Genomic DNA, 12,317 nt, shown 5'->3' with positions numbered 1-12,317 from the left:
ATGCATAGTGCAAGTGCGAATGTACAAGTTGCACCTTTGTGCGTCGGTTGGTTTGTCCCACTTTAGTTCGAAAACGTCCCTGTGGTCCCTACCCACTGGTTTATTTCAAAGGGTGCCCACGTTGTCACGTGTTTTTTTATTCCCCCCCCCCCCAAGTTTTCTATTCTCGCAGAAAATAGATCACTCGCAGCGTACCTTTTTGGAAGCACATCGGTCGGGTGCATTTTTTTTTTGTCGTGTGTGTGTGTTACAGCCACGGCTATGAGTGGTGTGCTGACGTGGACAGATCGACAGCAGGAAGGAGTGGGAAACAGGAGTGAGTTCATATGCGTCCTGGGCCGACTTCGGAGGAACTGTGCCGGCACTCGTCCGTAAAACCTGCCGCCGGAAACCCACGGAAGACCTCAGACAGCACAGCCACTGTTATAGGATTCGAACTGGTTGGCTGAGTTTGTTTGATTTTCTTAAACCAATACTTGAAGGTTGGAACTAAGCCTATCTACTTAATTAATTAGGCACAATGAGAAAAATACTGGGGTGGAACTGCTTGCCGCCTTAAAATAGAGGTGGTAGCGATGGTGACAGATGGTGGTGGTGATGTTGAAGGGGCTCGCCGTTGTGGTGAGGGGGTGGTTGTGACAGAACTTCACCGCATGAGACGCTCCTAGCCAATCATCATCCCCAGTGATTTATTCAGACCCCCCCTAACCCCCCCCCCAAAAAAAAAATATCTGGAGGAGACCCCCTAAACTTTTGTGAGATTGCACAAAATTTCGTCAAAAGCATGTAAATACACCGCCTTGCCGAGTCCCCCCCCCCCCAGATTTTTTTCATTTGTGGGCCGCTTCACGACCCCCCCCCCCCCCCCCGGGGGGGTCGTGACCCACAGTCTGGGGAACCACTGTCTTACGCCATTGGGGAAGGGGGATCCCCCTCCTTTCCTAGCTCCCCAGCAACGGCGCTTATGCTATAATAGTAGTACTCTGGTAGTGGTGGTGAAGTTGTGTGCCGCTATGATTTGCAAGTGGAGCGCCACAAATTTTATCACGGCGAGTAATAGCACAAAACTTTCGTTAATAAGTATTTGAAGCGCCGTTGTGTGTTTTTTTTTTTTTTTTACGTACTGAATGCAGCAACACCATAGTCATGGTTAGGGTGTTTGGTATGCAACTGTCGTATAGTTCCCTTAGTGAATATAAACATGTACAGCATCCAGAGCACATTCAAGTGCTCGCGCTGCGTTTTATTTTTAATGCTTAGTGAGTCCCAGTTAGTCCACTATTACTCGATTAGAAAGGAGATGCTTGACTTCACTGTGTGGTAGGGCAGGTATTCACAATAATCATACCCCCCCCCCCCCCTACATTAGGATAGCTATTTCACGGTTAAAAGTAATATTTCGTTGCGTATTCAATAAGTACAGACGTAGATTCCTGTCATTGTGCAAATCTAGGCCACAACCAGCACTCTTCCCATCTTCAGGAGCTGTCATACCACAAATCCCAGATTCATTCTTTTTGTCAGCTCTGAACCGGTGGAATCGGCACCTAGAAATTATCGACACATGTCAAAATTTCAAGGAGTTTAAAAATGTCGTCAAAACCGTTTTTTAAACGTATATACATGTAACAGTGTAACTGTAACACATGTAACTGTTGTGATAGATGTCTGCTGTACCAGAAACATCTAACCGGAGATTACTGAACCCTCGATTTATGAGCAGCAAAGGTTACTGGAAAAATCGTTCGTAAATCCAGGTTTGAAATCAGGAAGTGGATGTGTCTGGGCCCAGAGGGCACCGTTCTCAAAGTGAAGAAATTCGTCAGTCGACTATATTTCTAAAATAAAATTAATTTGTACTGTGCAGCCAGGTCCGCACATCGTCCTGAATTCAGGGGGACCCCAGATCCCAACCGGAGCCCCCCTTCCATCCCCACCGTCACCACCCCAGTTCATGTCCGACTCCCCAAAATTCGAGGCAGTCTGAATGAATATGTAAAACACCTTAACGAAAACATCCTGGAACACGTGAAAACCTTCAGGTCATGTCGCCGTGAGTTCTACCGCATCGATGGACAAAGCCTTGACTATGCCGGCAATTTGATCGATTCAGGAAAAGGGTTTATGACATTCGATTTGCATGCGGCAATTTGGTGCCTCACCTCCATGGGAATTTCGCGCCGCCTTCACAAATTCAGGGGGTCTACCCCCCCTCCTTCCACCGCCCCGAATATTTTTAACCTGAGCCTAAAAACCACATCTTTTGTTGCGCATTCACCACAAATGTGTCTCTACGGCGGGAGCGATGATGCAAATTCCAAGTTTCAATTGAAATATGGCAGTCATCGAAAAAGCCAGACAGCGGCGGAATTTCAGAAGAGATTCCAGCCTCAGAACAATTACTTTCCGTTAAGTTTCAATACCATCTTTTGTATCTTACATTATATCTACAAATCGAGAACTAAATAAACTGTCCACTGGAAAATGAGTTGCCCGAGCAGTGCGTTCCCTGGAACGCCGGTTGGCGAAAATCGTCCGCCACATTTTTGTGTGTCACCGGTAGCCGGAAACCAGTACCGGAAAGGAGGATTCCGTCTCTCTCTTTCTCTCTATGCCCGTAACCTTCACCTAGTTCATCGACCTGCTGCGAGGAAGTAGCCACTGCACTCTACTCGGAGGATCTCATCTGGACGCAACTCGCAGAAGGTGAGCTCGCTCTCCATCCTCCCGGTCGTTCATAGACATTAGAGTCACTAAATGTTAGCGACTCTATTAGACAGTATACTCGCGCCAGTTACCTTGATGCCGTCATCCGGCGTCCTACAAGTGACATAATGAACTTCATTCCTGTACGATGAAAACGTGAAAGTTACCATGAATGTCACAAGTCCGTTGTCCACAAACAGGCGGATGGATGGATTGTACTGGCACCCCTGGTGGACCTCCTTGTAACGAGGGTCCAGCACGAAAGTGACTCCGCTAAGTCGAAGGTTTGAAGCTGAATGCCTGTCTTTTTTTTTTTTCATCCAAAACATAACAAAATATTTTATTGGTGACAATATCGGTGTCAAAGAATGGGAAATTCAGTGATGCGCGGAGAAGATAGATCGAAGTAAAAGCTCCAGGTGGGAAGCAGCCAATATTTCGAACAGAAACTGTTCTACTAGGTCCAGTAGAAGATCAGCTTCTATTCGAAATATAACCGTGTCTCTCTACCCAAGACTTTTGCTTCATATCTGCATGGTGTTCTTTTGCCGGTTGGGAATTGGGGTATACATACAAATATTCGTACATTACCTTATGGACGCGGTTTTTCATGTAAGTCGTCGTTCCCGTAATGCAAAGTGCTGCTGTTCCGCATGAAACCCGTAAAGCGCCCAACATGCGAGATTGTGTACACGCTAGGTTTTATCCCCATTTTTACGTAATGTACTTTCTCTTACGCGTTTGCATACCCCGTAGTTTGTCTTCTCGAAGCACCTCGTGCGACCTGACTATGACTGAGTGGCAGAGAGATAAACTGTTTCTTCGCATTGTGTTGCTCGAAATCCTCCTTCTTATCTCACGCATGTACGTTAGAAAGTGGGTTTTTAGGAATATCCTGGAAACAGCGAGACAAACGGTTCGAGAAGCCCTCTTTTTTTTCTTCTTCTTCTTTCTAAACATGAAAGGCGACCTCCTGGATTCCCCCCTCCTCGTCCCGTGGAAAAACACAATGGGTCAAGAGTATTAGCAGATGGGTCACTGGGCTGAAGGGTTCCCGCGGGGAGGTTGAAAAACCACCTCTTCGGCAGTGTCGCTTCTTAGTTGTTATGGTAGATGACGGAAGTTGGTTGTGGTGCGGTAAGTGACAAGCTTGGAAGAACGTCTTGTACCAGTAAACCGGCAATACGTATTAAGGTAGGATACCAACAACAACTGTCTTTGTATAGAAGTGTACCGTTGGAATAGAAGCGAGCGAAATATGCCCAGATTTCGTTGCTTTCTGCGAGCGTGCTGCGTATGGGCGCCATGAGCGTGGACAAGTAGGCATTCAGTGTGAACTTCTCTGAACGCGTGTCCAAATAGCCGGACATCTTTCGCCGTGGTGTGTTACGCTGTAGCCAGGTTTTGTCGTACGTATTTCGCTGGCGTTGTCATCTATACAGCTTTTTGGTGTCCTGTCTGCTTTCTGAGCGGAGCCCGCACCACGCATGGTCCGCTACGTAAAACACACGTGCGGCATTGCTCAGCCACAGCCCATTATGAATCAAGACCCGCCTGAGTTTGCGAAAGGTGCGGGGCGTACGACGCCTTTCTGGGAAAATTAAGATGATTGCACAAGTGTCACAAGAGGGTGTACGCAGGGAAGAGAGCGCGTTATTCCTGCAAGTTCGACGTGTAAAAATATCAGAATTTTGAATATCGATCGAATATCGATTTCTGAAGCACAATATCGATAGACTATACTCTATCAATATACCCCGATATTAATTAATTTATTTATTTGTCTTTTTGTGATTTCGTTTTTCTTTCTTATTTATGTTTCTTTTGTTCTTTTTTTAGTTTAGGGAATAGCAAGCCGGCGTGCTGCATGGCTGACCTTTCCCCTTTCTTTTTTTCTTTTTCCCCTTTCTTTTTTCTTTTCTTTTTTTTTCTGCCAGTAAATCCCCCCCCCCCGATATTAAGCAGAAATATAGTAACCTTATCGATATTTGCGCAAAAGCACAAAGATATTCCATCGATGCACACTTATCCCTATACACAAATCAATACATTATCGATACCTTTAAAACATCAATAATATATCGACACAACTATTGGCATCGTTGCATCCTTGCTGCAAGTGCATGCTAAACTCTCACTATGGTGTCTTTGGCTGCAGCCTGGTATCATGCAGACCCCACGACTGACGACCACTACTGCTTCCTCCGCGATCTTTCTCGTCATCTGCTGGATACTCCTGGCAGGTATTCATGGTGGTCACGCCGGTACCTACGACCAATCCACGGGCAACACTTCGCTAAGTCTCAAAGAAGACCAGCGACAAGCCTTCAGAGGACCACACTTGGGAAGCATTGCCCTGCTGGGTATGGTATGGTGCAGTTTGGAAGTGCCTTATGAGAGAGAGAGAGAGTAAGAGAAAAAAAAAAGCAACGCAGATAGCTATCAAAGTCTCCTAAGTTAGTGCCGTGTAGCGCTAAAAAGGAAAGGGAGTGTGGAGACCGAGGTGAGTGGACAAGTCGTTTGAGGTGACCAATGGCAACCCGCTCCGCATGGTCGGCCTTCTTCAGAGGAAGGGGAAGAAGGAAAGCATAAACTGCGGTTTCTTTCACGATATGGCAGCACGTTTCACTTTCTTGCCCCATTAAACGCTCTGGTTACTCTCTTTGAAAAGGGGAGAATAGTGTGCTTTCTTTGAGGTGGTCACCGATTCTGAACGAAACGCTTCACGGGTTGTCGGAGTAGTGTTTCGTACGACCTCTATCGCAGCAACCGATGCGCGCAAATTTATTCAGCGAGCAAGCAAAAGTGGAAACGTGAATCACGTCGCTTGAGAGGCGTCGCGCCAGTCAGCGATCTTCTCTGTAGGGATGCAAGGAGTCTCATCTCTCTCTCTCTCTCTTGTTTGTTTTCTTTTTCAGTGCAAAGCTCCATTGTGCGTTACCAGACATTACAGGTTTGATGTAGAAACGTATTTTATTATTCCTTTATTGGTTTATTTCTACTTCACTGATAAGGCTTTTATTGCTTTAGTTCGTTCCGTTCATTCAAGATGATGGTAGTTGTTTTGCGAGACATCGATGCTTCAAGGTTCCATGACATTTCATCGAACGCCATTTCGTCGAAAATGGACGTTTCATCGAAGCGGTGGCCGCCGCTATTTCTTGCGGCAACGTGTGAAACACGTAAATGGCTCTCCTGACCTAGCTTTTGGTCAGGCGCCGATGAAACGGCGTTCGATGAAGTGGGCGAGCACCATGCTTCAAAAGTCCCCTCGAAAAGTTCATTCTGGCTGCATTACCGATATTCATCCTCATGCTTACCCTACGCTCATGTATGACCATCGTTTTTTCTTTCTTTCTTTTTCAATGATACAATGAATTTTGGGGAATGTTAAATATATCCGTCATTCTAATGAAATATCCCTGCGGACGTCCAGAAGAAATAAAGAGCTGGGCAGCACCAAAAGGAACATAGAAACTGTCGATGCAGCTGTCGTCGTCGTTTATGGTATTAGTTCGAGTGTCGATAGTCCTTGAACGCCATTCGTAGTGCTGAGACTACTGAGACACTACTTGTAGTCACGTTCAACCCAAGAACAGCGCCTTTTACAACCAAGCAACCAAGAATACCTTATGACATATCAGGGGAAGGTAAAGCGCGTACTTTCATTACCGTGTCAACCGTCGCTTAAATATTTGTTTGTGATACTAGCCAGCATTTCAGTTTGGTTTCCAGCAGAGAAACGGCTCTTGTGGAACTACGGGTGCACGTAGACGTAAAGGCGTACGCCTGATACCAGAACGGTATGGTTTCGCCTTCAGCATGCTATGTGGCGAAGTTCCGTTTTCAGAGTGTAGAGTGCATATGGTGTACACACGAGTAATTTGGCATCGCTGAAGCTGTACGTCTTCTGGGATTTAAAAGAAAACTAGTAACGTGCATTTATCGTGTGCCCTTCTGCGTCCAGCAATTCAGAATGCATGGGCGCAGCCAGACCTCTCTCCAGGGCCAGGGTCGCGTCCCCAGACGCTACCAGGTAGTAAACAGTATTGCCATACCAAGGTAGTCGCGCGTCCTTGTGTTGTATCGTGGAGACTGTCGCGTGCATCTCTCTTTGCATGTGTTTGCATAATGAGTTATGCAGACTGGGTCGAGCTCGCGAAAGATGTTGCGTTTCCCGCTTCATTCGAGGTGTGCGCCGGGAATAGAAACCCCCTCCGCCTCTCACCCCCCCCCCCCAAAAAAAAACAAAAAAAACGAGACATTCATGGCGACACATCATGTTCGTTTTTTTTTTTTTTTTTTTTTTTTGCTGTTATTGAATTTAGTGCCTCATTTTATCTTCCATCATTTTATCTTCGTTTCCGGAAATGGAGGAACGAGGTGTGCCCCCGCCATTTTCGTTACCGTTATTCGCTTCCATTCCGGTACAATACCATTTCTGTTACCCGTAATATTTTCTTATTTTAACGCAGAAGATAACTCTCATGCGACGTAAGTATGGTCCGAAGAAATTGTACATACTACGTGATCTCAATATGAATGCACGCAGGTGACAGAATTCTTACTTGTCACGGTGTTGTAGAGACAAAGCAGCTCAGGGCTGTTGTCTTAGGTCACGGGTCGGGAACCTTTGCAATACTAAGGGCCACATTTCACCTCCCCTCCCCTAGTCGATTTTTATCCAGGTGCCGCCGAACATATTACTTTTTAAGCGTAATGTAGTCAAAGCTCGCATTTTCCATGACGTGTTACATTCACAAAGTCATCGATCCAAGACAGTACAACAAACGCCTTTTGTTAACTTTATTAAGAGCGGGAAAGGCACACAGAGCGTGCGCTTTTGCTTGAGGAACTCGCCTGCCGTGCCTAGCCAGCCCAGTCTTGGATAACATAGCAAGCCTCCACCAGGAAGGCTAACCTTCCCTAGAGTCACTGAATAAGCTTCGCGTAGCTGAATAAGTGTAGCTTATTTAGTGACTCTAACCTTCCCTACCTCATAACAACAACAACAACAACAACCTCTGCTCAAGCTCATAACCGACAACAACTCCTAAGCACCGGAATTTTTGTCGCGCGCTTTGTCTGCGCTGGGCCGCAACAGCAGCGCAACTGGGCCGCAAGCGGGCCGCGGGTTCCCGACCCCTGTCTTAGGTGTTATAAATATAGGTGAGACCCTGTGCTGGTACTTGCTATTTGCGAGTAGAGATTCGATGTCGCTGCAGGTAGCGGGTCAGATGCGAATCTATTCGCACTGCGCCCACATGGGTATAGTCTGGGTATCACATCACACGCCGCGGGTTGCGGGTGCGGGTACGACTTTACTTACCCGCGCCCACCTCTAGTAATGGGAGTAAAATATGCAATGCTGATTTTATTTTGAACACAACCATAATGGCGTCATTCGTGTGGGTCTACGTCTTTGCGTTTCCAAGACATCCCTTAGACACAGTTCTTCGTTTCTGAACTTGTGTTCTCTTCCTCAATATCATCCCATCGCGCATGCTGATGTTCTTACTTCCATTTACACGAACGTCTCCACCAGGTGCTGTCACACTCGGTGCGTTCGGCCTTCTTTACCCCATCGTCTCTGGCTTACCAGCGATCAGCGAAAGGACGCTCTTCTCGAAAGGCTTGTCAGGAATGTCTGAACTGCTCATGACCCGAGTGGACAAAGGTCTGGAGAAGTTTCCGACGATTCCGAGCTTGGACCCCCAAGAATGTATGAAACGCAGTGTCTGCGAGGCCCACAACCAACCCAACAAGTTCGGCCTTGTTGGTCTTGCTCTGCAGCTTCTGTATCCGTGAGTATACAGAAATACGTACCTTGTCGGAGACTCCGTGGCCACTGCTCATCGTTATTCTCTAAGGTGCAACCACTGCACAAACATTGCTGTTCGAGCCTTGTACAGCATATCATATAAACAATCTGTACGTCGAATACAGGAGTAGGAGGCAAGCAGCAGGCAATATGTTGCTGGAGGAGTCTGAGGAGCAGCGGCAAAGACACACGCACACGATGGGGCGATACTTGTACAGCTGTTAGTAGATTTGTTGGATGGAGAGCTCAATTGGTAATGTCGTTGCGGCGGCTGCATATCAGAGGAAACAGAAGGTTACTTAGCAGATCTGGACTTGATTACATTGAAAGAAAAACAATACCGAGATATTTCGCATGTAGTTGATGTATTTTGCGCCGCAATCCAGAATTCCGTCGTCACCTTCGCGTTTGACTCTTTTTTAAAAAAATAGTAATAAAAAAGGACAATTTGACTATTTGTTATTAGTAGTAAGTAGGATATATTGCCGATTATCCAATTAAGATTATAATTATGCACTTGTATATAGGAGAAATTCTGACTTCTTCTAAAAGCCTTTTGATCCAGACCTCCGTGTAACGTCTACAGAACCTACGTAATCTCAACCAGAACCTCTGGCGTCCCGAAGGTCACAGCCATCGAAATACATAAGTTCAAGCGATAGATATTATATTCTTCTGTTCATTATTCCAATTTCACACTTCTAGCTTCCGTTCTGCTTGGCCACGTCTAGACTTCAACTTTCCTCATTCATCGTCACTTGATTCGGAACAATGATTTGACAGATTTGACAGATGATGATGTAAGGATAATTAGGAACATACCGTATTTTCCGGTGTATAACGCGCGCTTTATACAATAAAAAAGTGCTCTGAAGAAGTCCTGCGCGTTATACACGGAAATATTTTCCTGAAGAGGTCTCTCTCAGGTCGGTGATGTACAAATTCTAGCCTCTTCTGTGCTGTGACTTTCTCCCAAATCTCTTAGGGTTAGTTGACAAAACCGGCAAAAGGGCACCGGGCTTCATAAAAAGTTAATGATGCTGCTTAAGGTCAATAATCCTGAATTCATTACCGAAGAACGGCGCGATTGAGAAGGGACGCGAAACCGAAAGCGGAGAGGCGACTGAAGTATACTATATGACACCGACTCTGTTGCATCGGAGTTTAACGGCTTTGACTAATCAAATAATGCATATATAATACACCGCCTTGGTTTGTTGTGGACACTGTGGAAGCACATAAGCTTGTAGCAACATTGCGGTGCGCGATATGCACCGGTGCGCGTTATACGTGGAACTTTTTTTCAAATTCGGCCCGTTTTTAGGGTTGCGCGTTATACACCGGAAAATACGGTAAGTTGCGACAATACTGGACTCCAGTACCAAGCAGAACCAAGCCTATTTATGTAGCCTTGTGGTCTTGTGTGAATCCCTTTAAAATGTAGGACCTTGCAGATGTGTTGGTGCCGAAGGCCCCAATATAACGACTGCTTTACGCTCGTAAAGACCGACCGATAAATTGCCGCCCACTCTGTTGTTCCACTCGTGGCCTTGCTTGCTTTTTATGCCTTGCCATCGGACTGTCTGGCCGTGCAAAATTGAGAAGATACGCTCGTCACACCGTTGACGGTAATTTCGTGACGAAGAGTCTTCGTGCATATACACTCTGACTTCGTTGGAGTGCAAAACGTATAGAAGCGGTGCATGTGACTAGTAGAAAATTTTCATCAGGATGTCCCGTAAATCCAGTGGCCATCGTAACATGCCGTTTGTACTCGAAATATAATTCCGTAATTATTGCGAATTCCAGTCGATATTTAATCCCTGTGGAGGTGTTACGGCAACTAAAGCTTACGTAACACGATGTCATAGCATAGGTCAATTCCTGATCGGGCCATTGCAAGAATGTCACTAACCGATTCACATGAGCGGCGTTCCCCAGAGTACTCCTGGGGAAGACGCGAAAAACGTCATAGCTTAGCTTTCTGCTGCCACGCAAGCGCGATTATATACATGGTGTTCCATCTAACGAAAAAAAAATCGTATTAAAAATTCTACTAACACTATGAGGTCAACGCTGTTTATCTCGGGGGAGATTTTGCCGTGACTTCTGAGCGCTTCTATTGATTTTAATTCGCGAGAAACTGAATTTTCCCAATTAATCTCCGAAATTTGCCAAGTCAACCTCGCGTTTTTTTATTGTTTTTTTAATAGAAACAGAAGGCCCACGTCGGACTTACCACTTTGCATTGTAAAATACATTCCTTGTTTTTTTAGTAATAGCTTTAAAAAAATTGCGAAAAACGTCGTTTCGTGGCGCCTAAATTATCGGCGGAAGAGAAACAGCCACCCGCCACTTCCTGTTTCTTTCCCGCTCTTCTTTCAGATAACTTTGCGTTGCAACCATGCTGTCATTATCAGCAGAAGCTTGGAAAACGCAAAGTGAAAGGGCAGGTGTTTGGCCTCTTTGCATCGCTTCTTTCGGAGATCTCAGCGCGGCCGGCAATTTGCGACGCGCCTGGAAACGACGGTTTTCGCATCTCCCCCCCCCCCCCTCCCCCCTCCCCAGGCTATTACCATTGTAGTAGTGAATGTATTTGGCAACAGAATGGAGTCAATCCGGCATGCGCTTTCTGTTTCCGTTAAAAAAAGTGAGCTTGGCTTGGAAAATTCTGTTTCTCGCGAATTAAATTTTATAAAAATGCTCAGAATACACGGCAAAATCTCCCCCGAGATAAACAGCGTTGACCCCATAGCATTCAGACAAGTAGATTTTTTAATACGATTTTTTTTCGCGTTAGGTGAAACACCCTGTATATGCGACAGTACAGAGCCTGTATATATAGATCTATACGTATATGATCTATAGCCACGCATAGCGATTGTATTGATCAAAATAACGTGCGGCCATGAGTAGTTTTTGCTTTTTCTTCTACTAGAACATTCCGTGAGCATGTCGTTCGTGTGAACACTCGGTAAACTACACGGACACTCTTTTTGATCATTCCGCATATTCCTACCGGTTAGTTACTCTACGCGTGAGATCCGTACTTCACAAAAAAGAAATTCAAAAATTACAGGAAAATTAAAAAGTAAAAAAAATTGAAAAAGTACAAAAATAAAAATACAAAAATTAAAACATTACAAAAAAATTAAACAGCACAAAAATTACAAAAAGTTTTAAAACGTACGAAAAATGACATACTACGCACGTTCATACACAGGCCCTACTCTGCCCCGGATGAACCGACCACCGTAGTCTCCAAGTACCAGCTGGCCGCCAGGTACGGTCGACAAGAGGACGCCGACTGTTCTCGTCAGTACGACGGTTGTATCATCAGCCCCCTGGACATTTTACAGACCATTGTGAGCTACTTCCTACGGTAGCCCTCCCTAGCGCACCACAAGAACCCGCGGGGCTCATTCTCTGATCACGGTGCAAGGGGTAGGATCCAAGGCACATCCTTCCATCAGAAGACATGCCCTCTGTCGTTGAGGCCTTGTTCTACCTCTGTCTCTACTCCTCAGTGGTGAAAGTATTATTTATGCTGTTATGACGGTTTGAGTGATGTTGTACAGGTTGCGCGAAAGCCCACCGCTGGCTCGATGACTCGGTGTCTTCAACGTGACCTCGCCCAGTATGCCAACCTGAACGAAATACTTTGCTCAGCGGTCGTGCCAGTTGTTATCTATTGTGATTCGTGCCAAAAAACAGCATTCGCGAAGCAGTTTTTTGGTGGTGTGACTGTTGCGAGACGAATAAATACTATAAATAAATACTCTCGTGCCAA

At 45.7% G+C, this 12,317-nt stretch overlaps 1 protein-coding gene across 2 annotated transcripts; it reads left to right on the top strand.

The window, feature by feature from the left end:
* The first annotated feature begins 2,553 nt into the window (after positions 1-2,553).
* LOC135398123 (uncharacterized) lies at positions 2,554-12,314 on the top strand. 2 transcript variants are annotated; one of them, XM_064629550.1, is made up of 4 exons: positions 2,554-2,706; positions 4,865-5,069; positions 8,252-8,510; positions 11,751-12,314. In XM_064629550.1, the coding sequence occupies exons 2-4, from the start codon at positions 4,874-4,876 to the stop codon at positions 11,911-11,913; spliced, it is 618 nt and encodes a 205-aa protein (XP_064485620.1). In that variant the 5' UTR covers positions 2,554-2,706; positions 4,865-4,873; the 3' UTR covers positions 11,914-12,314. The 2 variants fall into 2 exon arrangements, with proteins under 2 accessions (XP_064485620.1, XP_064485619.1); XM_064629549.1 differs by lacking the exon at positions 2,554-2,706 and adding an exon at positions 3,735-3,900.
* The last annotated feature ends 3 nt before the right edge of the window (positions 12,315-12,317 follow it).

Source organism: Ornithodoros turicata, chromosome 6 (assembly GCF_037126465.1).
Source record: "Ornithodoros turicata isolate Travis chromosome 6, ASM3712646v1, whole genome shotgun sequence".
NCBI classification, from domain to species: domain Eukaryota; kingdom Metazoa; phylum Arthropoda; class Arachnida; order Ixodida; family Argasidae; genus Ornithodoros; species Ornithodoros turicata.
The sequence above is the reverse complement of the archived record's forward strand: the minus strand, read 5'-3'. Positions and strand labels throughout refer to the sequence as shown.

Coding starts and splice junctions, on each gene's coding strand:
- LOC135398123 (XM_064629549.1), top strand. CDS start 3,820: ATGACGGAAGTTGGTTGTGGTGCGGTAAGTGACAAGCTTGGAAGAACG. Junction 3,901..4,864: donor AACCGGCAATACGTATTAAG/GTAGGATACCAA, acceptor CTTTGGCTGCAG/CCTGGTATCATGCAGACCCC. Junction 8,511..11,750: donor GCTCTGCAGCTTCTGTATCC/GTGAGTATACAG, acceptor GTTCATACACAG/GCCCTACTCTGCCCCGGATG.